At 40.1% G+C, this 24,802-nt stretch overlaps 1 protein-coding gene across 1 annotated transcript in view; it reads right to left on the bottom strand.

Moving 5' to 3' along the window:
• med1 (mediator complex subunit 1) overlaps positions 1 to 24,802 on the bottom strand; it is a 101,356-nt gene that overhangs the window by 53,429 nt on the left and 23,125 nt on the right. Inside the window, exons 3-10 of the mRNA XM_016560671.1 lie at positions 15,091 to 15,145; positions 13,085 to 13,217; positions 12,953 to 12,981; positions 6,524 to 6,595; positions 6,350 to 6,424; positions 1,709 to 1,872; positions 1,492 to 1,603; positions 1,098 to 1,222 (exon numbers count right to left, since the gene is read on the bottom strand). Coding sequence (XP_016416157.1) covers positions 1,098 to 1,222; positions 1,492 to 1,603; positions 1,709 to 1,872; positions 6,350 to 6,424; positions 6,524 to 6,595; positions 12,953 to 12,981; positions 13,085 to 13,217; positions 15,091 to 15,145 — 765 coding nt within the window. The remainder of the gene's footprint in view (positions 1 to 1,097; positions 1,223 to 1,491; positions 1,604 to 1,708; positions 1,873 to 6,349; positions 6,425 to 6,523; positions 6,596 to 12,952; positions 12,982 to 13,084; positions 13,218 to 15,090; positions 15,146 to 24,802) is intronic.

Here is a 24,802-nt window from a genome sequence, read left to right as displayed (position 1 = left end):
GGCAGCATGTCAGGGAGACGCTGTGTGTTTCTAGGCGAAAGCAAAAGCACTTTATTTGACCTTCCGAAAGTAGATGCAATGAGGAATCATTGGTTAAGATTTATTTACAACGGAACAGCACAACCCAGATGTTCGAATTTGTGCAACGCATTTTATGGACGACAGTTTTGTGAACCTAGGAGAGTAGCCTACAGGCTGGCTGTGCAAAGGCTATTTCTAAAAAAAATAAATAGGTCAATTCCGACTTTATGACAATCTGGTGCTTATTCTGAATCAGCTATTGTAAGTATGTTTTCTTAATAGTTTAAGTATTTGCTATTGACTGCTCAAATGCGGAGTTTTGCACCGTGTAGAGTATCGCGTCGTGTGTGTGTGTGTGCGTGAGAGAGAGACAGGGTCACATCACAGTGGAGTCAGCTTTCTTAATCGCGGCTTGTGTACTGCAAATACATACGAGCATCATCACTGTGTCTGTCACGCGACGCTGTTCCCCTTTCAGGCTTGAACTGATGGTAAAACTAACGACATTATTAACTGTCTTGATATTTACTTTGAAAGCTGAAGCTGCGATTATGGTAAGGGGCGTTACATTTCCGACGAGTGCTTGCGGTGTTTGGCCAATCACAATGCACTGGGTCAGCTGGCCAATCAGAGTAGACTGTGCTTGTCAGAAGGAGGGGCTTTGTAGAAAACGACGCGTTTGAGAGAGGCGGGGCATAGAGGAACTACAATAATGTACAGTATTTGAAAAATAATGTGTTTTTTGAACATTAAAGCATGTCAACATATTCTGTTACACAAAATAATGATCTTTAAAATAGCATCATATGACCCCTTTAAAATAAACCTACCATAAAAATTACAGACCCTTAATTTCTTTGTAAGTGGGCAAACTTACAAAATCAGCAGGGGATCAAATAAATATTTCCCCCACTGTATACCTAATGATTTTCATTTTGTCATTTAGACAATTTAATAGCAGAAGCACAATAACTAATAATAATAACTACATTGATGTAGTAGTCTACTAAAGTCATCCAACATCTAACTTCAGATCAAATCTACACCTAGGCTTTCAAACAGGATTATATACATACCTGTAGTACTGCCCATTTTTTTTATATACGATAAAGAGAATGGCATCAAGCGATTCATCTTCAGGAAGAAACATGCTGGTAAATCTACACAGTTTGAGTTTGTTACAGAAGAAAATGATGGAGTCCTAGAGGGGGAAAAAATATCTTGAAAGAATGAAGACTTGCATAAATAGTTAATAAATCATTAACAAGACCAATGGAACAACCAGTACATATTTCTCATGCAAAGTTATCATGTAACTTCAGGATATAATGCACAAGCCACATAGGCCCATGGTCAAGTATGCGGTGTGAAAATACTACTCTTCCATGGAAGAGATTACACCAGATTACACTATAGTAGAGACAACAAAATTTCATTTTTAGTTGAACTTTAATTCTTTGTAAATCTGACCCTTTGTTGTCAACTGGATGAGATCCTGTGATAAGCGGAGCGATGGGTAGCTTGTAAACTGATGTGGTGCCCTCAACAGTCACCGACACACTCACACCTAAAGTACGGGGAACTGCGGAATACAAGAGAAGATAGTAATCAATGTCCTTTTAAAAAAACAAAACTATTTTTTTATATTCAAAGTAAATATACAATTGAACTGTTTTTGTTTCCTTACTATTGACAGCAGTGTAGTTCAGTTGGGCTCCTGTTCCCTCCTCAAAGATGTCATTTGGAGAAACATAACACTGTAGAGATACTAGATGACCGCCGCTCCTCGCCGTCAACAGACCCACACTACCGTGAAGTATTGTCTCCACAGTGTTGGCATTAGTGGCTATCCTATGGTAGACATTGATTGAGTTATTGAGTAATTATACCCTTTCAAAAAAAAATGACAGTGGTTTTCTGATATACACTATGGAACTGAATGTCAACGCAGATACAGAACCGGTGACCGGTCTGAAACTATTCTGCGTGTTTGCAGTACAGAAAAGGAAGCAAAAACTGGCTGCACACTGGCCTCTAAAACATGCTGGTCTTTAACAAGGAATCATAAACATCATAGGTCAGTGTTCACATAAAACAATTCTATATGTAGAGTAGGCCTGGGCGATAAAACAGTATCGATATTTATCGACGGTACACCTTCTTCGATAACGATATAAAAAATGTTCGATATAGTGCATGATATAGGCACGTGCTATGAGTGACGCAGACAGCACACACAAACACGAACACATGCTAATTTGAGTGCTGTGCCTGCCTGTGATGAGGAGATTGTGAATAAAAAAATTAGTATTAGTCAAGTTTAAAGAAATATAGAAGCTCAATGCGGAGAAGATCTTGATTAGGTGAAAACCGAAACCAAGTCATTCACACAGATGCATATTCAGCGCATTTTTAGACGGACAAATATGACTGCTGCACTCGTGTCTCACACAAGAGATGTAGCCATGCAAACTTAAAACAGTTTAAACTTTTAGAAAACACATTGCGAACTCGTGGAGGTTTATTTCACTGAGTCTCATGTTTTTAAATGAAATCTGCGTGATGGGCGATTCGGCTCTTTGTATTAAGCAATGCATAAATACATGATGCTGTTTTGTTCATAATTGTTTATGCAATTTACGAAATTATATTTGATTTACATGAGTTAATTTAGACGGAATGCAGGTTTTTTTAACAAAACATATTTGTTGTTTGTCTCAATAAATTTGGTTAATTTAAAAATACAGTAGTTAAAATAAAAAATAAAAGTTCTATTGTTCTTTGTTTTAAAAAAGGTTTAAATAATGTCAATAATTATCGATACCGAACGATATGAAACATTATATCGTTGATAAATCTTTTAGCTATATCGCCCAGCCCTAATGTAGAGTGTATTGCCTGACTGTACAGCTGCTCAAGCCACTTTATCTAAAATAAAATTGTTATTCATTCTGTTCATTACATACTGAAATAACTTCTGATCACTGCATCAAAAGCATGGTCACAATGGCAGAAAAATGCTGAATAACTGATAAGATTACTTTTTAAAATCATGTTCTCAAAGTCTAAAGCCACCTTATTTTCGCTTTATTATTAAAATGAAAATATTCACAAAAATGTCAATCAACTCATACAGTGGCAAGAATGAATTTATGAATTCATTATAGATAAACAAAATACTATTTGACTAAACTAGCATATAGTTGTACTTTTCAAAGTGTAACTGAAGAAGAGTGATCAAAGACAGGGCAGGTTGTAAAAAAATAAAATAAAATAATAAGTGATCCTAACTGAAGGCCAAGGTGAAAGGAGCATCGTGCCAATCCTGTTTATGTAGATCTACATTCCTGCAAAGTTAAGCTCCAACTCTGATTAAACACACCTGAACCAGCTAATAACTATCTCGATAACACTTGACACTTGATAATTACAGACAGATGTGTTGGAGCAGGGCTGGGACCAAACTGGAACCAAAAAAGGGCGGGAAAGTAGGGAACAGGATTGTACACCCCTGATTTAAAGCTTCTTTGCTGCCTCAAGGCCTGGACAAACTGCAATCACTAGATGCTTTTACACTGTTGCGAGGCCAAAATCAAACTACGCTGTCATCATTGGGCTACTAGCTATGCTGGGTTGCCCTAAACCCTGCCCAGCTAGTGGAAAGCTTAATCAGACTGGAAACTAGCTACTGTAGATGATCACAAAACTAACTTGACATAAGCAGCTGATTGTTTTATTATTTTGTAATTAAGACCTAAGACTCCATGATTGATATTTAACTAATGAATCAAACTGGTATTTATAATTACTTCACATAAAAAGAGGAAACACATACTTATTCATGTAATGTCTGATTCCATTTATTTGTGATCACAGGACTGCACAAAACCTCCATTAGGGCTTTTAGTTCAAAATGTACACATTCAGAAAACTATTGATAAATTCTCATAGATTTATATCACTTTTGTCACAATTTCTTCAGAAAGAATGATAATGCTGCCACTGAAGAAACCATGATAACATAGCTACTGAAGGAACAATGAATTCATTAATGTATCAAGAGATTTTACATGGGAATATCAGCACAGCAGTTCACGACTGTGAATGACTACTCAACTGATTGTGTGTTACTAGTTTAGTTAGATTGTGTTTGTCTATAATTGAGTTAAATTAACATCAGACCACATAATTATGTCATTGTTTTGTTCTCAAGTCACAAGTTCAAATGTAGCATTCTGAGAACAGTTTGCAACCAAGCACCGTCTTCAGCACAAGAATAAGCAGATATAGCAGATAACTATATTTATGTACTACATAAGGAATAATGGAGTAATAGACCATTTCAACGGCTATTCATCGGTTTACGGAAGTCTTTGTTTCCTTGGACGTTTCTGGTTAGTGGTCGAGCGCATTGAAAACTATTTTTTCATCACTTATTAAGCTTGGTTAAAGTTAATTTCAACATATACTGATGTTTTAAACAATAATAGTATTATTTTTAAATATTGTGCATTAAATTAAATAATTGTTTTTCTACTTTTGTCTTTAGGAAAGCCATCATCTGTAATGTAAAACACCTAAGACAGAGCAGGGAGACAGGAAGGACAGCTGATCGTCCTGCAGTGCCAAACCACATGTGACCATATGAAGCCCCAGATGTGTTTGAGAACTTGAGGATGAAATGCAATGTAGTACTTAAAGCTGCTGATGGACAGGTTAGATAGTAACTGCTGTTTTTGATATTGATCCCCCTTTGTCCAGGGACTAATTACTCCTTTTCTGTTTGTCAAATGTCTGTGAAACGTGTTTATGTTGATGTCTCAGTTGTTTAAGCATTTTATATTTATACAAATATTCACACTTTAATAAAAGCAGTTCAAAGTGAGAGGATGTTTTTGTTTACATACAGTACAAAAGTTTGGACACATTACTAGTTTTATTGTTTTTGAAAGAAGTCTCTTATGCTCATCAAGCCTGCATTTATTTGATCAAAAATACAGACAAAAACAGTAATATTGTGAAATATTATTACAATTCAAAATAATGGTTTTCTATTTTAATATACTTTATTTCTGTGATGCAAAGCTGAATTTTCTTCAGCCTTTACTTCAGTCTTCAGTGTCACATGATCCTTCAGAAATCATTCAAATATGCTGATTTGATACTCTGTTATTGTCAACGTTGGAAACAATTGTGCTGCTTAATATTGTTTTGGAACCTGTGATACTTTTTACAGGATTGATTGATAAATCCTGGCAGATTATTATTTAAAATAGAAATATTTTCTTACAATACAAGTCTTAAATCACTTTTTAGCAATATAACATCCTTGCTGAATAAAAGCATTAATTTTCTTTAAAAAAAAGCAAGAAATAAAAAAAACTGACCCCAAACTTTTGAACGGAAGTGTATGTTGTCACAAAACATTTCTATTTTAAATAAATGCTGTTCTTTTATTCTTCAAAGAATCCTAAAACCTAGATCCCTTTCTCGCACTGTTCCACAGCAACAAACGACCAAACTAAGCACACGCATTTTGAAATGACTGAAGTAATAATGGCATGTAGCGATTAGTTTAATAGAATACATTTAGCGTTGTAATATACATGTATGTTCTGTAAAGCTGCAATGAAATGATATGTATTGTGAAAAGCACTGTACAAATAAATATGAATATGCATTTTTGCACAGATATACAGACTGACCCAGCAATGCAAGTGAAATTTCCACTAATAACCTCCCCGCACATCTTAGCGACAAACCATGATAAGTACATAAGTGACACGGTTTGTCTTGCTTCAGCTTAACCAAAAACAAGATTGAAGTCATCCACATTGTACGAACAAATGTTCCCAACCTTTCCACTAAGGAGTTAATTGTAAGCATCCAGACTACGATATGCTTTTACCGCCAATCTCTCGTGTACATGCAAGCAGCATCAATCAGATATTGAGCTTTGAGCCATCTGGAAAACTATTCAAGCAAATGTTTGATGTTCTTTGTAAGTTTGCACCTCATAGTCAGATTTAAAGGATCAGGTAATTCCAATCACCATTTATTGTAAATTTTTTGAAATACCTCTATTGTGTTTTCGCTAGACTTAAAAAGTATGTGCTTGTTTTGACAGATCTGAGATTTAAAAAATGGCTACCGGAAATGCTTCAGGACAAGACATGCACAGTAGCATTCCAATGCGTTTGTTATTGTTAACGTCCTTGAAATGGTCTAAACCATAATATAGAATTACAATAGTACCATGTCCAAAATGGTACTTTTTTGCTACTGTAGGGGATTTTTTTTTTCTTGACAAAGAAAAAAATCAGTGTACCTGAACATATGCATCATCTTGGTGAGGTCTAACTCCAGAGACTGAAGTGCCAAGTACATCTTTGTCTTTAATTTGCTGTGAAACAAAATGAGAAAAAAAATATTAAAACGCAAATAGTATCAGGAACTGAAAGAATTTGATCTAAAAAATAAAACAAAAAAAGGGAAACCACACTTGTCTCCAGGGAGCTTGTACAGGTTGACCAAACCCTTCAGGTGTTTGGAAAACTCATCAAAATGCTTGTCTCTGTAAAGAAAAAAAAAAGGTCATGTTAAATACATCTATTACTTCGCCAGTGACAACTTCACAGTTGTTGTTACCATAAAATACAAAACTGAATTCTTGAATCTGACAGGCTCATAGATGACTTTGTGAGGGTAAGAAGTTTAAACTAGGATGCAGGTTTAGTTTTGGTGATTTTATTTATTTTTTCCTTTGGACACTTAAAAAAAAAAAAAAAACCATTAGATTGGCCTGTTTCTAAGTAAAATATTTATTCAGTGGCATAAGAAAGTTTTCTCATATTCAAATGATATTACGCAGCGCCTGAAAATAGGCTAACTTCCGTCAACATAACCAACGTGACCACCTGTTTGCACAGGGAGCGTGCTGGGGACTATTTTCAGGCGCTGCGTAATATCATTGCGCCTGCTGCACCCATGGTACGGCAGCAAAGTTCCTTGATTATTACGCCGGAATGAGAGTATAGTTCCTAGCCATATCGGCCTAGAAAATCGCAACTTTTCAATTTCCGTCTGTCTTAGTACACGATGCCGAAAACGGTAAAACTCAACTGTTTAACTCTAGGGGAGTTGGAAAATGAGCCTATTTTAAAAAATAGTGGAGTGTTCCTTTAAGGCTGGTGTGTGTCTAAGCATAAGTGTTTTGATGTGCAGTGTATTTGACTGGGCGACAAATTACAGACACTCAAAAGTTTTTTGAGTCCCTAAACAGAAGTAAACGCTCCGTTACTAACTTAACCTTGGTTCTCTGAGATAAGGAAAGGAGCATTGCGTATAGACGCATGGGGAAACGCCTGTTTACTCTGATACTGAAGCCTGATTTGTTCACGTTTGTGTACCTGCGTGAACAAATGGCAGTTCAAACCACCAAAAGCAGAGGAGCCGACTACTATATAAGTCGGCTTAGAGCGCCATTCGTCAGAATCTTTCGACTGTCAGCGACAGCCATCGACTCGAGTGCAGACTTATAGCACGGCAGCTTATGCAACGCTCTTTCCCTTATCTCAGGGGGCAGAGGTTACGTAAGTAACTGGAGTAAATGCAGAACTAAGTCGCTTTGCGTGCCCAGCCCTGGAGCACCCGAAATGAGGGCCCCTAAGAAGCATGAGCAAAGAATGCGCCCCAAGTTAGCCGGGGACTGGGGACAACATAAAACCTTTTCCACTCAAAGAGGAGATTAGGTGAATTTAAGCAGACAAGACCTGTGCCTGGAGGGCAGGGACGTCTAAATTATAAAACCTTGTAAACCTGGTTGACTGCAACGTCCAGCCGGTGGCCGCACAGCTGTCATCAAAAGAGATCCCACTGGATCATGCCCAGTGTAGAGTGGAGTGGGCCCTCACCCCAATAGGGCATTTCAAGCCCTCTGTGGCATAAGCCACGACTAAACCAAATACTATCCAACGAGATAGTTGTTGCTTCGTAACCAGCACCCCTTTAGAGTTTAGAGCGGCCACCGAAGCATCCAAAAAGCTGTTCTGAGTGACAAAACGGGCCAGAGTGCTTAACGTACACTCTAAGATCCCTAACTGGGCAGAGTGGATTGGGACCCAAAGTCTTGGTTTCAGGATGACTTTACCGCCGTTAGGCCCAAACTCAAGGCATGAAGCACTGACTGACAGTGCTTGCAAGTCACCCACTCACTTAACCGATGCGAATTCGAAAAGAAAGGCGGTCTTGAGTGACCGGTGCCGCAAATCGGCCAACTGGAGTGGCTCAAAGGGAGGGCCTCTTGGGGCCCTAAGGACTATAGATAAGATCCAGGTCGGCTCAGAATGAGGATGAGGCGGGTTCATCCTCCGAGCTCCCCCTCAGAAATATAACAAAGTTGTTTTTGCAGACTGACTGGCCACCCACAAGAGCGTGATTCGCCGCAATGGCTGCCATGTAGACTTTGAGCGTGAATGTGGTGCAACCCTTATCCATCAGCTCTTGTAGAAAGGTGAGCACATGTGGCACGTCACAAGAGGATGGGTCCAGGCTGTGTGCTGCACACCAGTAGGGCGTAGAGGCATCTTGTAGACAGTGCTCTAGCTTGCAAAATGGTATTAGTTACACTTACTTGTAAAGCTAGCTGTAAAGGTTCCCGTCGAGTGGCCAAACATGAGGGTTCCACCGCTTGAGCCGGGATGCCAAATCATTCCTCTCACTTGCGGGAATAGGTCTCTCCTCAATGGTATTGGTCAGGGGGCTGGCAATAGCAGCTGAATCAACTAGGGAAACCACGTCTGATTCCTCCAGAGTGGGGCCACCAGGACGACCGAGCATCTGAATTCCTTGACCCATCTGATGACCTGAGGAAGCAGTGCAATCGGGGGGAAGGCATACAAGCGCTGGGCCAAGGCATCTCGCTGCTTCAAAAAGTAAATTGGGCAGTGAAAGTTGTCGAAGAGTGGCGAAGAGGTCTACCTCTGCCCTCCCGAAGACAGACCAGATCATTTGAACCGATTGGGGATGTAGTCTACATTGCCCATGGACAGCATGTCCGCTACTTGGTTCAGTTTGCCCGGCACATGAACTGCTCTTAGTGGGAGGAGATAATGTTCCCAAAAAAGGAGGTGGCGCGCCATCCTGTAAAGGGAGTGTGACCTGAGACTGCCTTGTTGATATATGAAGGCTACCACCGTCATGTTGTCAGAGTGGAACAGGACATGATGCCCCTTTAAGGCAGGTAGGAAGGCTTAAGGCTAGAGAAACCGCCATCATTTCGAGGCAGTTGATGTGCAAGCGTTGCTCCAGGTGTGCCCAGGAGCCGAATGTCGGTCTGCCCTCGTACAGTGCTCCCCAACCTGTTGAAGGAATCTGCCATGACTATCTTCCTCCTGGAGGTCAGCCCCAACAGGACGCCTGACTGAAACAGGTGAGAATTACTCCAAGGGGCCACAGCTTTGATGCAGCGGAGGGTTATCCTCAGATGAAGATGCCCCAGGAGCCAAGTGTGGAATGGTAAATGGGCTTTAAGACAATATTGAAGGGGCCGCATACAAAGAAGGCCCAGAGGAATCACAGAGGAGGCGGCCGACATAAGGCGGAGCATCCTCTGAAAATCTCTGAGGGGAAGCAAAGTCCCGCATTTGAATGACATCGCTAGCCACTAAACCATCAGAGAGTAATCCATGCCCGCATTTGGGCTGAATCGATCACTGTCCCCAGAAAGACGATTTGCTGGCTGGGAGACAGAGAGATCTTGGCTAAATTGATTTTTAGCCCAAAACGCTCCAGATGGTTGAGTAGCAGAGACCTGTGGGTGAAAAGTTCCTGTTCTGGCCTGGCTAACAAAAGCCAGTCGTCGAGGTAATTAATGATATGGATTCCCATCTGCCTCAGAGGCGAAAGAGCAGCGTCCACGCACTTCGTAAAAGTGTGTGGGGCCAGAAACGGTACAAATGGAGAACTGTATATTGATAAGCCACCCCCTCGAATGCGAATCTCAAGAACGGTCTGTGATGAGGGGCTGTGAAAGCAAGCATCTTTCAGATCCACCAACAAAAACTAGTCCCCGCGACAAATTTGCACGAGGATCTGTTCAAAGTTAGCATCCTAAACAGCTGTTTCATAACAACTCTGTGGTTTAGATGCCTGAGCCCGCCATCTCTCTTGGGAACGAGGAAATAACGGCTGTAAAATCCTGCCTTGCTGTTCGCTGGAAGAACTCTCTCTACGGCTCCTTTTACAAGCAAAGTTTGCACTTCGGCCCGGAGAACGTGAGCATTGTGGTCCTGTACCGAAGTTTGAATAATACCTCTGCAGCGAGGTTGCCTACGTGCGAACTGGAGCGAGTAACCTCGTTCTATGGTTTTTACCACCCAGCTTGACACATCTGGGATGGATTTCCAAGTCTGAAGCCGGATGGCCAGCGGTTTTAGTTTTTCGCATGGTAGTGAGAAGAACAGAAATGCTCTTTTGAGTATGTGGATCCGCTATCACAGTGGTAATTTTAATGGGCATGCACTGAAGGGCGGGTCCAATTTGAACAGAGCTTCCATTGCCCACAAGGCGGGGGAATGGAGAGCAGATGCGAACTTTCTTTGAGGGAAGTCAGGCCTTGGCGAGACTTAACCTCTTAGCAGTCAAAGATAGGCGACGGCCCCAGATTATTGTTGTTTCACTTTAACAGCATGTTAAACATCACACTCTTACTTGATCTGGACAAACTGTGCATCAGTAGAAAGATTAAAGACTCTAGCTTCGATAACCACTGTTTTGATAAATCAATGTTGCAATGACAGTAATTTAGTAATTTATGTCAGGAGTGCAAAATAATAAATCTGTATGAGTCGTTTTTAGAATAGAAATTCACCACGCATTCATATTCAGTCACGTCAGCAGTGGTTTATTTGTATTCACATAGATTCACTGAACAGGGTTAATAAGGGCTTATAGTCCAAAGATGCATATACATGGAGATATATAGATATATTTACTCATGTTTACTTCATATTTCTTCAGACAGAATCATCATTTCTATTTATTTTCCACTGATATACGCGATCTGATGATAATTAACCGCTCCCTGGGCTGTCTCTGTGTTTACACTCTTCCGTGCTCGCACTCTGACAGACAGAGACCTGATTCGTCCGTCGCTTGTCGATCATAACTGCGCATCATATCCCGCCCCGTCTCATCCTGTCACGCGCTTCCTTCACTCTTCCGTGTTGGTATCTGACCACAGCATCACACAGAGAAACCTATGTACCCACGAAATATCCAAATAATAAACACACGATTACGATAGTATATGGTTTGTATGTGATTTTCTTGAGATTTGGGGTATTTTCATAACAATGAATGTGTACATCTGAAATGCTAATTTGTGCAGCGATATAAAAGGCTATAAATAGCATATTTTTACAACAGTAAACGACCAAATTCCACATGAGATCGCTAAAGGAAGTTATTACAAACACTCGGTGGTTTAAAGTGAGTTGAGTAAAAGTGTACTAATAATATCATAAATTGTCTTGTGTAGCTTGATGCTAATGTTAGCTCTAATGCAGCTGCATAACAGGTGCAGCTCTTCTTCATAATGCATTTTGTCATAATAATTAACGCAAGGTCGTATGAAAATGTTTTGTTGTATTTTTATAGAAATACTTTTGATAATAGGCCGGTAAATGTATACTGGGATTGAAGCGATGTGGCTTGGTAATCCTTGTAATGCCAGAATAAAGGCTACTAATGGCTGAATAAATAAAAAATATGTTTTTAATATTTTTATTTTTGTTTTCATGTTTGAGCTTATATATCTTATCATAACAGTCAGAGTAATTCTGATTCCTGAACAGTAAACTTTGAAGTGTCAGCTTTGTGAACATATGTTGATTATGTATCTAGTAAGAAAGACTCATGAGCAGCAACCTTTTTATTTTGGGTATGTCATTTGTGTCTCCATGCTGAAAATGGGGGGTGACAGCTAAGGGGTTAACCCTCTCCTCTTCCACTCTGCATACTGATCAAGATGGCTTCTGAGGCTCAGGACCCAGCGTCACATGTGGGCGGGGTCCTTGGCGCTTGGGAAATGGGTTCAGTTTTGCCACCTGAAAAGTCTGTACAAGCCCAGGCTCAGAACTTGGAGGAGGCTGGGTCGTTGAGGGAGCGGCTTTAGCAGGCTGATGAGTAGATGTAGCCTTCTGGCGACTTGAAGCAGCCACCAAACTGGAACATTTCGGCAGGAAGTGTCGCATTGCCTGCGAAGACTTCTGAGCTGCCATAAACCGTTCAGCGAATCCATCCATGGCTGGGGCGAAAAGTCCCTTTGGAGAGACTGGGAAGTCGAGGAAGGCGAAGGCGAGGCGCTGCGGGAAGAGTGAAGTACGCGGGCTTTGTGTCGGCATAAGATCACTCGAGCCCGATGGAACCCTGCTGCTCTGCTGTTTCTTCCTCCGAGGTTCCTGGGAGTGAGGAAACAGGAGAGCAGGCTGGGGAGGACCGCCTCTGTGGAAGAAGGCGATCCACAAGCGAAGCAGGGTGAGACTCATGCTCTTGCAATGAGAGCATTCAGTTCCAGTGAGTGCAGCCTCAGTGTGGGCACTGCCCAGGCAAGCAATGCACTCACTGTGCCTGTCTGCTTCGTGCAGGGGGTCCCTGTACTCGCGGCGTGAGGAGATATCTTTGTCGCTGAAGGAGAAAAATTGATGAATGGGGCTCTGAGCTGACTTATATAGTAGTCGGCTCCTCCCCTTTTGGTGGGTTGAAGCGCCATTTGTTTGTGCAGGTACACGAATGTGAACAAATTAGGCTTCAGTATCAGAGTAAAAAGAAGCCCAATAAGCGCGTATATGCAACAGGAGAGACCGTTTGAAAGGGAACTAAATATCCTTGAGCATATTCCACTTTGCAGATTTACTTTCCCTCAACTTACCTTAAATGTTGTATCAGCTCAGGACAACTCTATATGACAATGAGACAAAAATCACAAAAAAGTAAGATCACAGGGCAAAGACATGCCACTTTATTATGCTATCCACAATAACCACATAAGTCTTCCTCTCACCACAGGGTTTTCACCATGGTGGGCCACTTTGACGTCCACAAGCTTTCCTGCTTTATCCAAATGTACCTCAACGTAGAACATATCTGAGGTGATATAGCACTCAGTACGTGACGGGCTCAGGTGAGATCCCAACCTGCAGGCACATAGCAACACAACAAGAGAAAGACCAAACATACTATTTAGATTTAAGATATTAAATAATTAGGATGTCTTAAAGTAAAGTTAGATAAAGTAAAACAGAAATAAAAACATGCTAGTTATGTTACATATAACACCAATGCTCCAAGTACTGCAATTTCCCACAAAGCCCTTTTTTGAGGTTTGTATTGTATATAGGCTATTTGTTTTCACTTGATATATTGAATTTATGTTGGTGCACTCTAGCTAAATCATGACAATATTAGATTGTGAACAATTAAAACATCTCCAGCACCTGCCTTTAGAAAAAGAATATTAGTACCGTTAGTATTATTAGTGCACATTTTATTAGTTGCAGTTCTAGGGCTGGTACATTCACATCTCTATTTAGCAACATTGTAGTGGTGGGTGTTTATACTAACAGACAAGGTTACACTCATGTGACATTGCAGTTCTTTGAATGCATTAAGACATTGCTAGTTTAAAATTTCAAACAATTTCCCTCATTGCTGTTCAGACATACGGTTTTATGAGCACACACACCCGAAGCATGACGTTTTAATAAGAATCAATGTATATTTTATTTATGAAGTGACAACTGTGTTGCATATTCAATTTCTTACTCGAATGTAGCTATTAACTATATCTACTGTAGTAGGGTTGTGCCGATAGACAATAGTATTGTGTATCGACGATAGCAGATGTCGTTGTCGATAGTCAAGACAATATTAAGCTCATTCTCTTATTAATGTATTAAATTATTAGGCGGCCTATTATAATTTGGCTATTATTGTCAAATTGCCCCGCTATTTCACTTCAGCACCACACTTCACACACACACGCACAAATGAGGATTAGAGCCTGTAGCTGGTGAAGGAGTCTCCAACCACAAACACAGACGTACATCGTCTGCTGATATAAGGTATTTCTTTGCACTTTAACGAGTTATCTGAACGGCCTATGTATCTGCAATATTTTAACCGAGCCCTCACTAACTGAGTTTAACGCCACAGTTATGTTAGAAAGCATCTTATTCTTGTTTCTGTGGAGGTGTGTCGGGCTCGTCATGGGGTGCGCGGTCCGGAGCGCTGTATGACTGATGTATCCGTTTAATTTAACTTTACTCCAAATATATGAATTTACCGGTTTTAAATACTTTTATATTTAACGTGTTTGTTTATGTCCAATATTTAGTGTTAAACTGCTGGTCTTTAAAATAAATCTACTTTTGATTTCACCGTTGACTGATTTAGCAGACCTTTTAACTTCTATGCAGCAAACTTGTCACAGGACGCGTGGTCCTAATAGTGATGTATGACTTTTGTATCCGAATATATATGAACTAGCTGTTTTAAATATTTTTATATTTAACATGTTAGTTTATCAGTATGTTTGAAAGTATATTATTTAGACTAGTGGTTCTTCAATAGGCTCTCTCTCGCGCACACGGTTTAAAACACCAAATAGTTATGAAATAGCCTATGACAAGTACAGAGAGTCTCTTCTCTTGCCCCCACCCACCCATGTACGATAATATTGTGTATCGGCGATCTCACAGGCTGGCAATATGACCATATCGCCCAACACTATACTGTAGTAAGCATTTCATTTGTATTTTATATTGCATTTGTCCTATTAATTGTAATTAGCATATTTTCTCTTATTTTTAATTACAAAGATAAAATAATGAAATAAAGTAAGTGATTAGTTGGGTTAATTCTATGTTAATTCTTTTCAACATGTTAAACAGCAAAAATTACTTATTTTTTTTCCAAGTCCTACCTTTATGAAATTTTACTATTAGAATACTTTTGGCACAGCAAATGTGCACATATAAAAAGAAAGTGGGCAAAAAAATGGAATCTCACATGTTCTGCCGAGCAATGGACTCCAGGCGATCTGTCATTGATGGCAGCGAAGATACTGATGATGAGGAATGCAATGTAAAAGAAACAGGAAAAACAAGAAATTCTGACATTCAAGTTATATTCAAATTATATCAAATTTCCATGATACATTTAAGGTAGAATTAATATTACCAGAAAAAATTAATAATAAAAAATTTTTTTCAAAGCATCACAATGTTCATTAAAGTAATTTCAATACTGACTCATCAATCTGAAGATCGTTCAATAATTTGTTTTCAATGCTTTTTTTAGTTTATGCAAAAAAAACTTCTATAGCATGCATCTCCAAAAGTCCAAAAGTAAATTATCAAATTATCCATTTACCAAAACTATTAGGCCTATTAAAATTAATAATCACTGTAAATCCTTCAGTTCAAAAGCATAAGTGAAACAGTCATCACTTACTCTATGCTACGAGTTATAACACAAACATGAATAAACATCAGAAGGTATGTTGAAAGGTACAGGACGAACTGAAATGTATCTTCTCTCAAATAATTAGACCATTCCCACATTTTTCCTTTTGAGGGATGGGCATAACAGTACAAGGTCCTCCCTTTCGGGATTTCCAAAAAAGTCATGAAAGTCATAGAGGTTGCCCTTGCCCCGCTAAGTAAAGTGGGCATTTATATACTACTTTAATATGCATGTTACGACCGTTTCTTTGATAATTATTTTTGTTGTATTGCATTGCTCTGTTTCTTTCTTTCTCTCTCGCTCTCCTCTTTGGTCTGCTCTCTCATAGGTTGCATGATGCTGTGGTGTCGGCGCATAATTGGTCGTTCTATTAAGGCGGAGTCTTTTAAGGAAGCCGCTTGCCAGCTGTCGGGGAGCTCATTGTTGGTGCGAACACGAACGGGTTCGGAGCTCCTGGATTCCTCCTCCGGCCGGCGGCCAAACTAATGTTTAACACCTGCTGTTGTGACTAAAACTTCTCATCATGTGAAAGAGCGTAGGGGGGTCCTGCCCATTTTCTTTTGTGAATTCATTTGGGCTTTGTTTTTGGTTAGGAAGTTAGGTAAGCTGGCTGTATTTTTATTTTACAAATTGTCTAGGTTAATTTCTCTTTTTTTGTTCTAGTCATTTACATTTACATTTAGTCATTTAGCAGACGCTTTTATCCAAAGCGACTTACAAATGAGTCTCTTAGTCTCTTTTTTGTTTGTTATGTTGGCCTGTGGCCACCCCAAAGAGATGCTCTTTATGTTTCACTCATAACCTTTAATAAATCTAACCATTTCTGGTTCCCGTGAATGGTGTGATTGTTTGGTCCCCGATAGGGGTGATTATTCCTTTAACTTGTTGGGAATCCAGCACCACATTTACATTTAGTCATTTAGCAGACGCTTTTATCCAAAGCGACTTACAAATGAGTCTCTTAGTCTCTTTTTTGTTTGTTATGTTGGCCTGTGGCCACCCCAAAGAGATGCTCTTTATGTTTCACTCATAACCTTTAATAAATCTAACCATTTCTGCCGTCCGTGAATGGTGTGATTGTTTGGTCCCCGATAGGGATGCGCCGATCCGATATTCATATCGGGTATCAGCTCCGATAGTGCCATTTTTCTCGGATCGGGTATCGGTCAGAGAGAGCCGATCAAAATCCGAGATTTATTTTTTTTTCCCCGATTGTGCGAATTATTCTGTGTTACTTCTGAAGCCATACGATAGCTTAAAGTGAGCTACATATGAATAAAGTCCTTACATTAAAGTTCACACAAACTCTTTTCTCCGCTGTGGCTGTCAGTCATTCGGTTACAATAGTCAGCTCGGTAAAGCTCTCTCCAAGATCATTCTGTGTTCCCATTATACTTGATTTGTAAATACATGTCTATGATTTTGCAAAAAGGACTTTATCTTCTTGCTGGAGTTTAAGTTTTGTTACTTGCTACCGGGTGTCTGTGAGAACAAAATGTGACGCCATGTTGCTTCAAGCACATCATTCTGCACACCGGATGCGCACATTGTAAGCGCTTCGTGCTCATAGACTGTCAACCCTCTACATTGCGAGTAAATCACTCGCATATGCAACTAAATCTTCACTCTGGGCGACTAAATTATGTCTAATATTAGCCAATGGCTAATAAATTCTCAGATTTTACTCGCCAGTGTGTGAGTTGGAGGCCGAGTACATGATTAGCACAGATATATTTTCACTCACAGAACACTCTGATGATTAAGTAGTCTGTATCTAGTAGATTGTGAAAGAATGATTATCAGTTCCACACACAGAGATATATAAATTCTAAATTTATTTAAATGAGGGAAAAAAGCTTCACTGGTATCGGATCGGTATCGGTCAATACCGAACCCTGGGTATCGGAATCGGTATCGGAGGCGAAAAAGGCGGATCGGAGCATCCCTAGTCCCCGACCGGAGTGATTATTCCTTTAACTTGCTGGGAATCCAGCACCATCTTCATTATGCCCCTTTCGTTCCCTAGACGTGGGGCGTAATAATGCATTAAACAGAGGTAAGATGAAAAATGAAATACCATCTAAACTTTTCTGAAGACAGTCAGTTCCCCTCAGAGATACATTAATATAAAGCCCCCACCCCAACTGTATCGCGATTCATTTAACATCTCAACCGACTTGAATTGTCACATTTGTAGCGAAGGTTCCTTGGGAAGCACAACCTGATCATCAGCTTCCTTAAAAGTGCCAGGAGGTTAAAACCTCTTAGGCCACACCTTATTCCCTCTTAACACCTCCTTGTGGTCTAGCTGGGCCTATAGAGATTTGCGGTTGAGCCCCTGGAGTCAGTCGAGCTTAATGGCCTCTCACTAAAGACGGACCTGCAAGCATTCTCTGTTGACTTCCCTCCAGGCAGGATGTATAGGAAAAACAATACTTCCTCAGAGCAAACTGCAGGGGTCCATTCTTCGTACCTCGCTTAATACATCTGAGATGATTTGACAGATGCCAGATCTTCTAATCGTGATAACTGATCTCTGCATGTTTTCATATCATTACTAAGTATATCATTACTAAGTAATTAATTTGTTGACTAGATGCAGCATTAGTAGAGAAAGGACAGCACCTCAAATGGTAAGAACAATGTGACAAAAATACATGCAAGTCCGACCCAAATGCTTAATTAATTGTTACCATCTATTTGGATTAGTTTATATCCAACTGGTCACATTAAAGCATTTGTTAACCAGCGAAGTTGCAAATTTAAAGCTGTGATGTGAGAAAGCAAACTGATATGTTCATTCAGCCGACAGAAATCCTGCCACGCCACAGAGTGCCATTCACACAGTTTTCCATTAAATTACATTTGTCCCAAATTGTTGTAATGTATTTCTGTGGCTCTAGTAAAGTCTGTATGCTTCATATAGAGAACTATAATATAGATTGTGCTTTTTCTTTCCATTTTGCTTCAAACTTCAAACTCATCTATGCCGCTTTTTTGATAATTCTTGAAGTGAATTTATGGCATGCGACTGCCATATTTTGTTATTTTGATTAGATACAATCATCAATGTTCTACAATAGAAGCAATTAAAGTGTGACAGTATACATGCAACATTCATATGTAGGACTGGGCAATATGGCAAAAAAAAAAAAAAAAAATTCAAATTTGACCGATTCTCTATTTTTACGATTTATAACTAGTCAACTTGAAAATATAACTACAACATGATTCAAGTAACTTTTTCTTTATTAACCCTCTAGTTAAAGATAAATTATATTCCAAGTGCACCACACATGAAGTTGTCAACATGTTGTAAATGCTAAACAAATCACTTGTTAAATATCTTTGCAGAAAAGATGCAGTGATACATGCAGTGGCGTAACTTAGTAATGACGGGCCCCAGTGGGCTATTAAGACAGGCCCCCTGGGGTGCACGGTTATGAAGCACATACAAACACACTGCGCTTGTGTCTAGAAGGGAACCCATATAAGCAAATTTGTGACTAACCTACTTAATTTAGACCAACTAAAATCAGTATCTTATCAGTTTCTTATAATAAATTGAACATCGAAACTCAAATTGAAACTCTTTCCGTGCGTCTCTCTCTAACACACACGGCTGTGCGGCACGGGCCCCAGTGCGGCTGCACTGCCTGCACTGTCTGTAGTTACGCCACTGCATACAGGTATAACACCAGTAGACTATTAACTATAAATGTTCTTTAAAAACAATGAATAGCAGCTTTCAGCCTGTCACCATGATGCAAACATATATATACAGTAGTTCTTTACAGGTTTTTTTATTAGATTGCTCTGCTTTTCCATTTTTTTCCTATGTAAACATGGACGTGTTTGACTGTTGCGCTCACATCTCTTGCAGCGTCTCATGCATGAAACGGCATTCTAAAAATGCGGTGCACAAGTTAAAAAGTTCAACTTCCATCTTCTTGCATTTTTTTCCTATTCCACTGCCCGCATCGCATCTTTGTCAACACAAAAGTGCATTCTGTGTGAATGGCACCTTATGGTCCTTCACAGAGCACGTCACACGTGAGCATCTGGATCATTGTTTTCTCTTTACTGTTATCAATGGCATATTGTCAAAGTGTCCTATCCATATGCATGTAATTTCAATGCTATGGCCTTTGTGTAGATATTTAAAGATGGCCATCTAGTTAGAGTGTGTTAATTTCAACATCTACCAATACATTTTTAGGGCCCAAGACACAGAGGGATACATAACTCAGAAATATTTATTTTAAGATGCAAAAAAAAAGAAAAAAAGAAACTGTACCCTTTTCTTTTTTCTTTTTCCATGTGCCCACTGTGCACCGTTCTCCTGATGCCACCGGGGTGGCGTTTGCACTAACGGCTTGGGCCCGCCATCGCTGCTTGCAGCTATATTTTAATTTTGAAGTTGCTTCTGTTAACATTAGTTAATAAGATATGAACTGACTTTAATGATCAATATATAATTAATATTTAATATATATATATATATTCATTTACAAAGTATGGATCAGTTTTGTTTTTTGTTTTTTTATAGTAAAACACTACTTTAGTTTTCATTCAATATCCATTTTAAAAACTATCGGTTGATTAATCTGTATCGGCCAGTGTGGTCCAACCTAGCTATCGGTATTGGTAAAATCCACTATCAGTTGACCTCTAATACCGATACTCGGAACCATGATCAGCAATGCAGTGATTGGCTGGCTTCAAGACAACAATGTAATGACACCATATAAAAAATAAAAAAATCACACACCTGGCAAAAAAACTTTACAAATTACTAGACCTTTATAAGGGAACAGCAAAGCGACTACAATAACATAAGTTATAATAGATAAATGAAATGTGTACGGTTACATGATTCCCAATTATTTAATTTGTACAGGCTTTACATTTGTGTCAATACAGTAATTAGCAATTAATTTAATTTTCCCTGTGAAGCAGATTTGTTGTGACAGCATTAATTAAAGTTTCTTAAGAGTCAAGAACATTTTTCTAAGCATTTTTATGGCATCTCCTGCACTGTGTCAAGCCACTCACAAAATAGTCGTCACCGATTAGATTAATGCACAGCTCAGACTCACTGTACATCATGTGTGTAAAAGACTCCAATAAAATAAGGTAATTATTCCCTCACAAATCAATCTCAATGAGTAAAACTGGTTGTGCCTATATTATTATAGACTACACAGTTTGCATAATAGGACTAGGTGTTATAATCCCAATATTCAGCACCATTTAGCCACACCATAGAACAGCTAATCGACATAACCTTTATCACTGCTTAGAATACTATGAAATATGTTGCGTGCCTTATTTTGTGCTGCTCCATCTAAAAGCATGTGATGGAGATTTACTACTGATTACAGAACCGGCTTTACTGAGAAGATGCGCATGACAAATCGCATTCGATTAATCGTGCAGCCCTAATAGAACATTTTCTCCTTCGCTGTGAGCAGAACACAGCAAGACGCAGTAATTGTTATGCTCTGATTTTGGTTCAGAATCCAGGATCATGGCCTAATCCCATGTCCGTGGTTCTTGCCTCCATGCCCAATAATCAGTCTTGAATTTACAATTGCTTTATGCGTGACTGGGCAACAACAAGAAAAAGGACTAGTATGGTAAGATGGATAGATGAAGACGGTACAACTCTTCACAGCAGTCATTGGGTGGGGATCCTTGACGTATTGATGTTATGTTATGCTGTACATGATGCGCACTTCTCTTTCATGGATGTTGCCAGTGAGACACCTTATCCAATGTCCATTAGGTCCCAGTTTCTGTGCTATCTTTAGCCTGGGTGAAAGATGCCTTTTGTTGAGGTGATGTTGCCAATGACCTTTGAATGGTGTCCCCACCAATGCAACACATCATCAGTTGTGTACCCCAGCCTCATTGGGTGTTTCGGCCCTTTATCACAAGACACCCTCAGCCGAGGCAGGCCCACCACAGGCTGATCAGACCCGGGTGTGTGTCACTTTGTTACATGGTCATTTGGCAGCCCACACTGTGTCCACAGCCAGTGGCTGCTTCTTTCAGCAACAGTGGCAAGTTCCCTGACTATCCTCCGCTGGACCTGTCCTCTGATGTCCAACTCCTTCAGCAGCCTTATAGTGGAACTGTCCAGCCCCGCTACTCTGCCTCAGCTGCCAAGTTGGCATATCGCAGCTTCTTCCTTTCAAAGTCCTCGTTAATGGCCTCTTCCCAAGGTACTGTCAGTTCGACTATTATGACGATCCGGCTGGAGTTGGACCAGAGAACCAGGTCTGGGTGCAGATTGGTGACTGCAATTTCAAATGGGAAAGTGAGTCTGTGGATTAAGTCAACTCGCATTTCCCAGTTCCTGGCTATATTCAGCTGGCCTGTGTCAGGGGACAGGAACTTAGCCCGCTTTTTCTCCCCTTCCCTAACAAAGGACTGCCTTTTTGGTAAGGTATTCTTGGCATTTTGGGGGATGCCGTTTGTTGGCAATCTCTTGGTCTCTATTGCTGCCACCAAGCACTTCAGTACTTGATTGTGGCACCATGTGTACCTTTCCCTGTGTCAGGCTGTTCTTACAACCCACCAGAATATGTCTGAGGTTTGCCGGGGCTGCACACCGGTGGCAGGCTGGGTATTGTCCACACCATACCTGCAAGTTTGTTTGAGAGGGCACATCATATGTGGCTCTAACAATAAAACATAGCCTGTTTGTTTCCATGCTCCACAGCTCACTCCAAGTGATTTTACGCCGTTCTATACCTTCCCACCTCATCCAGCGGCCTTGTTGGGCTTGGGAGACTGCTCTGGCACATCTAGTTGCTTCCTCCTGACAGCGTACCTCCTCCACCACCAGATGTCGCTGTTCCTTTGCTGTTGCCTTTTGCCATTAAGGTGTTATTATTCCCAACCCATGTCTCCCTCTACTATATTGGACTTGCCCCACAATATCCCGGTGTCTGAGGGCTGCCTTTGCATCAGCGACTGCTGTAACTGGATTCCTCCCTGTCGCCAATGTTGGAACGCAGGGATCGCGGGATTCTTTAAGCGTCATCTCCAGCCTCATTTTGGCGCATTTGTACTCCTCCACAAGGCTTGAAATAGGAAGAGAGAGAGCTCCATTGCCATACAGCCCTATGTTGCTAAGGCATCTTAGTAGCCCAATCCATTTCCTCACTTGTGTACTCACCAGTCTCTCCAAGTGCTTGGCGTGAGATAAAGTGAGCTCGTATATGGAAATTGGCCACATAAGACATGGCAACAAACTAAATTGGAAGCACCACAGCTTCAACTTCCCCAGAAGAGCTGTACCATTGATTCTCTCGAGTCCACTGACTGTCTCTTGCCAGAGTTGTTCCACCTTATTTGAGTAATGTCTGCGGTGTACCAACGTCCAAGGCTTTTGATGGGCTTTTCCATGATCGTTGGTATGGGCTCTCCCACTATACAGAACCTATCATTAGTAAGTCTGCCTTTGACAATGGAGATGCTGAAAGATTTTCTGGGTTTAATCTCCATTTGTGCCCATCTGATGTTTTCCTGGAGCTTATCCAGCAGCCGCTTAGTACATGCTTTAGTCATCGTGATGGTTTCATCTGGCCAGAGGAGAACTGGCCCCCCGACTGAGCCTGGTTTCTCCCAAGGTCATTCTGTCACCGATGGAGTTTTGGTTCCTTGCCTCTGACTTGCTTAGTTGGGGACACTTAATTTCCAGCGATATCGTCGACTTGATTGCACAGATACTATTTAAACTGAACTGAGCTGGATGATGACATCACTGAATTCAATGATGAACTGCCTTTAACTGAAAATTGAGTGTTTACTATTGTCATTTTGCATTAGTGACACACTATTTTCTTAATTAATGCTGTACAGTTGCTTTGACACAATCTGTATTGTTAAAAGCGCTATATAAATAAAGGTGACTTGACTAGTCATATCATCCATGTATGCCCTGATTGGAGGGAGCTGCAACCCAGTTTTCAAACGTTCCCCTCCAACCACCCAACAGTATGCCCGAGAATTATTATCTCCATTGCCATAGTGAATGCCAGTGAAGAGATGGTAAAACCTGCCATTATGTCAACCTCCAGCTGCTGCCAGGTGGTGGTACTATCCTCTATGGTAATATAGACCTGAAGATCCCGAAAGTAGGCTTTAATCAACTTTGTTATCTGTTCTGGAACATGGAAATCTAATGCTTATATTATTATTTTCAAAATTAACTTTTAAATTATTATTAATTCAATAAATAATATTATTAAATTATTATTATAATTATTTTAAATTATTATTGTCTCTGGTTAAACAGGGAAGTCTTGTAAATAAATAAATACATAATGTCTGTCCCAGCCACAGCAATTTTATTTAAGTATCACCTCTGCTTAAAAAGATGCAATGTAATTCTGCTTATGCTCCCGAGTAGGTTTGAGCTTACGGACCTATTGCTATGACAGCAACTCTGGTATGAGCTTCAAAGAACTTAACAATCCTGGATCATGTCAAATCATCAACTGTAAAATCCACATAACTGAGTAATCCTCATATGGGCCCCAGGTCTGCACAGCTAAGTTTTTTATCTTTGGGAAAGAAAAAAAAAAAAGAAAAAAAAAAAAAACTATTCCCATTGTAAATATGATCCTTATCGTCACCGCATGATATGGGGTCTATGGCAACTTACTTAGGCCTTTAGGAATGTTATGATGTCTGAGTGCACTTGTTATTTGTTATTTTATTTGTTACATGCATCTGCACCATGGAACCTCATAAACACAGTTCGGCTGGTTGTAGAGGTCTGCACAGGCTTTAAAGTGAAGCCTGAACCCGGCCCGTACCCGAGATCGTCTGACCCGACCCGAGCAATACAGTTAAATTTAGAGCCCGAACCCGACCCGAAATCTTTTTTTTCCCCCCACAACGAATAGCCAATTTTAAAAAATGCTGTATTTCACGATTGCATGCAACGGTCAGTAAGCAAATACATGTAAAGAAACAATCATTAAGGCTCGGCCAGTTCACAAATTCTGCCGAGTTTTTGAATGGTTGTATATCACAAGACGATAATTCTTCCATCGTGCAAATTATGGTCATTTTCGTCAGTTAAGGCTCGTTAGCATTCGGCCTGCTTTAAATCAGACACAGAGATGCAGTGCGGTAAGATCGCATTTATTTGAATTAGGCTAAATTATATCATTTATTTGAATTAGCACGCACGCGAGAGAGAGAGAGAGAGAGAGAGAGAGAGAGATATGAAAGTTGC

The sequence above is a fragment of the Sinocyclocheilus rhinocerous genome, unplaced genomic scaffold (assembly GCF_001515625.1).
Source record: "Sinocyclocheilus rhinocerous isolate Xijiao unplaced genomic scaffold, SAMN03320098_v1.1 scaffold1491, whole genome shotgun sequence".
NCBI classification, from domain to species: Eukaryota; Metazoa; Chordata; class Actinopteri; order Cypriniformes; family Cyprinidae; genus Sinocyclocheilus; species Sinocyclocheilus rhinocerous.
The sequence above is the reverse complement of the archived record's forward strand: the minus strand, read 5'-3'. Positions and strand labels throughout refer to the sequence as shown.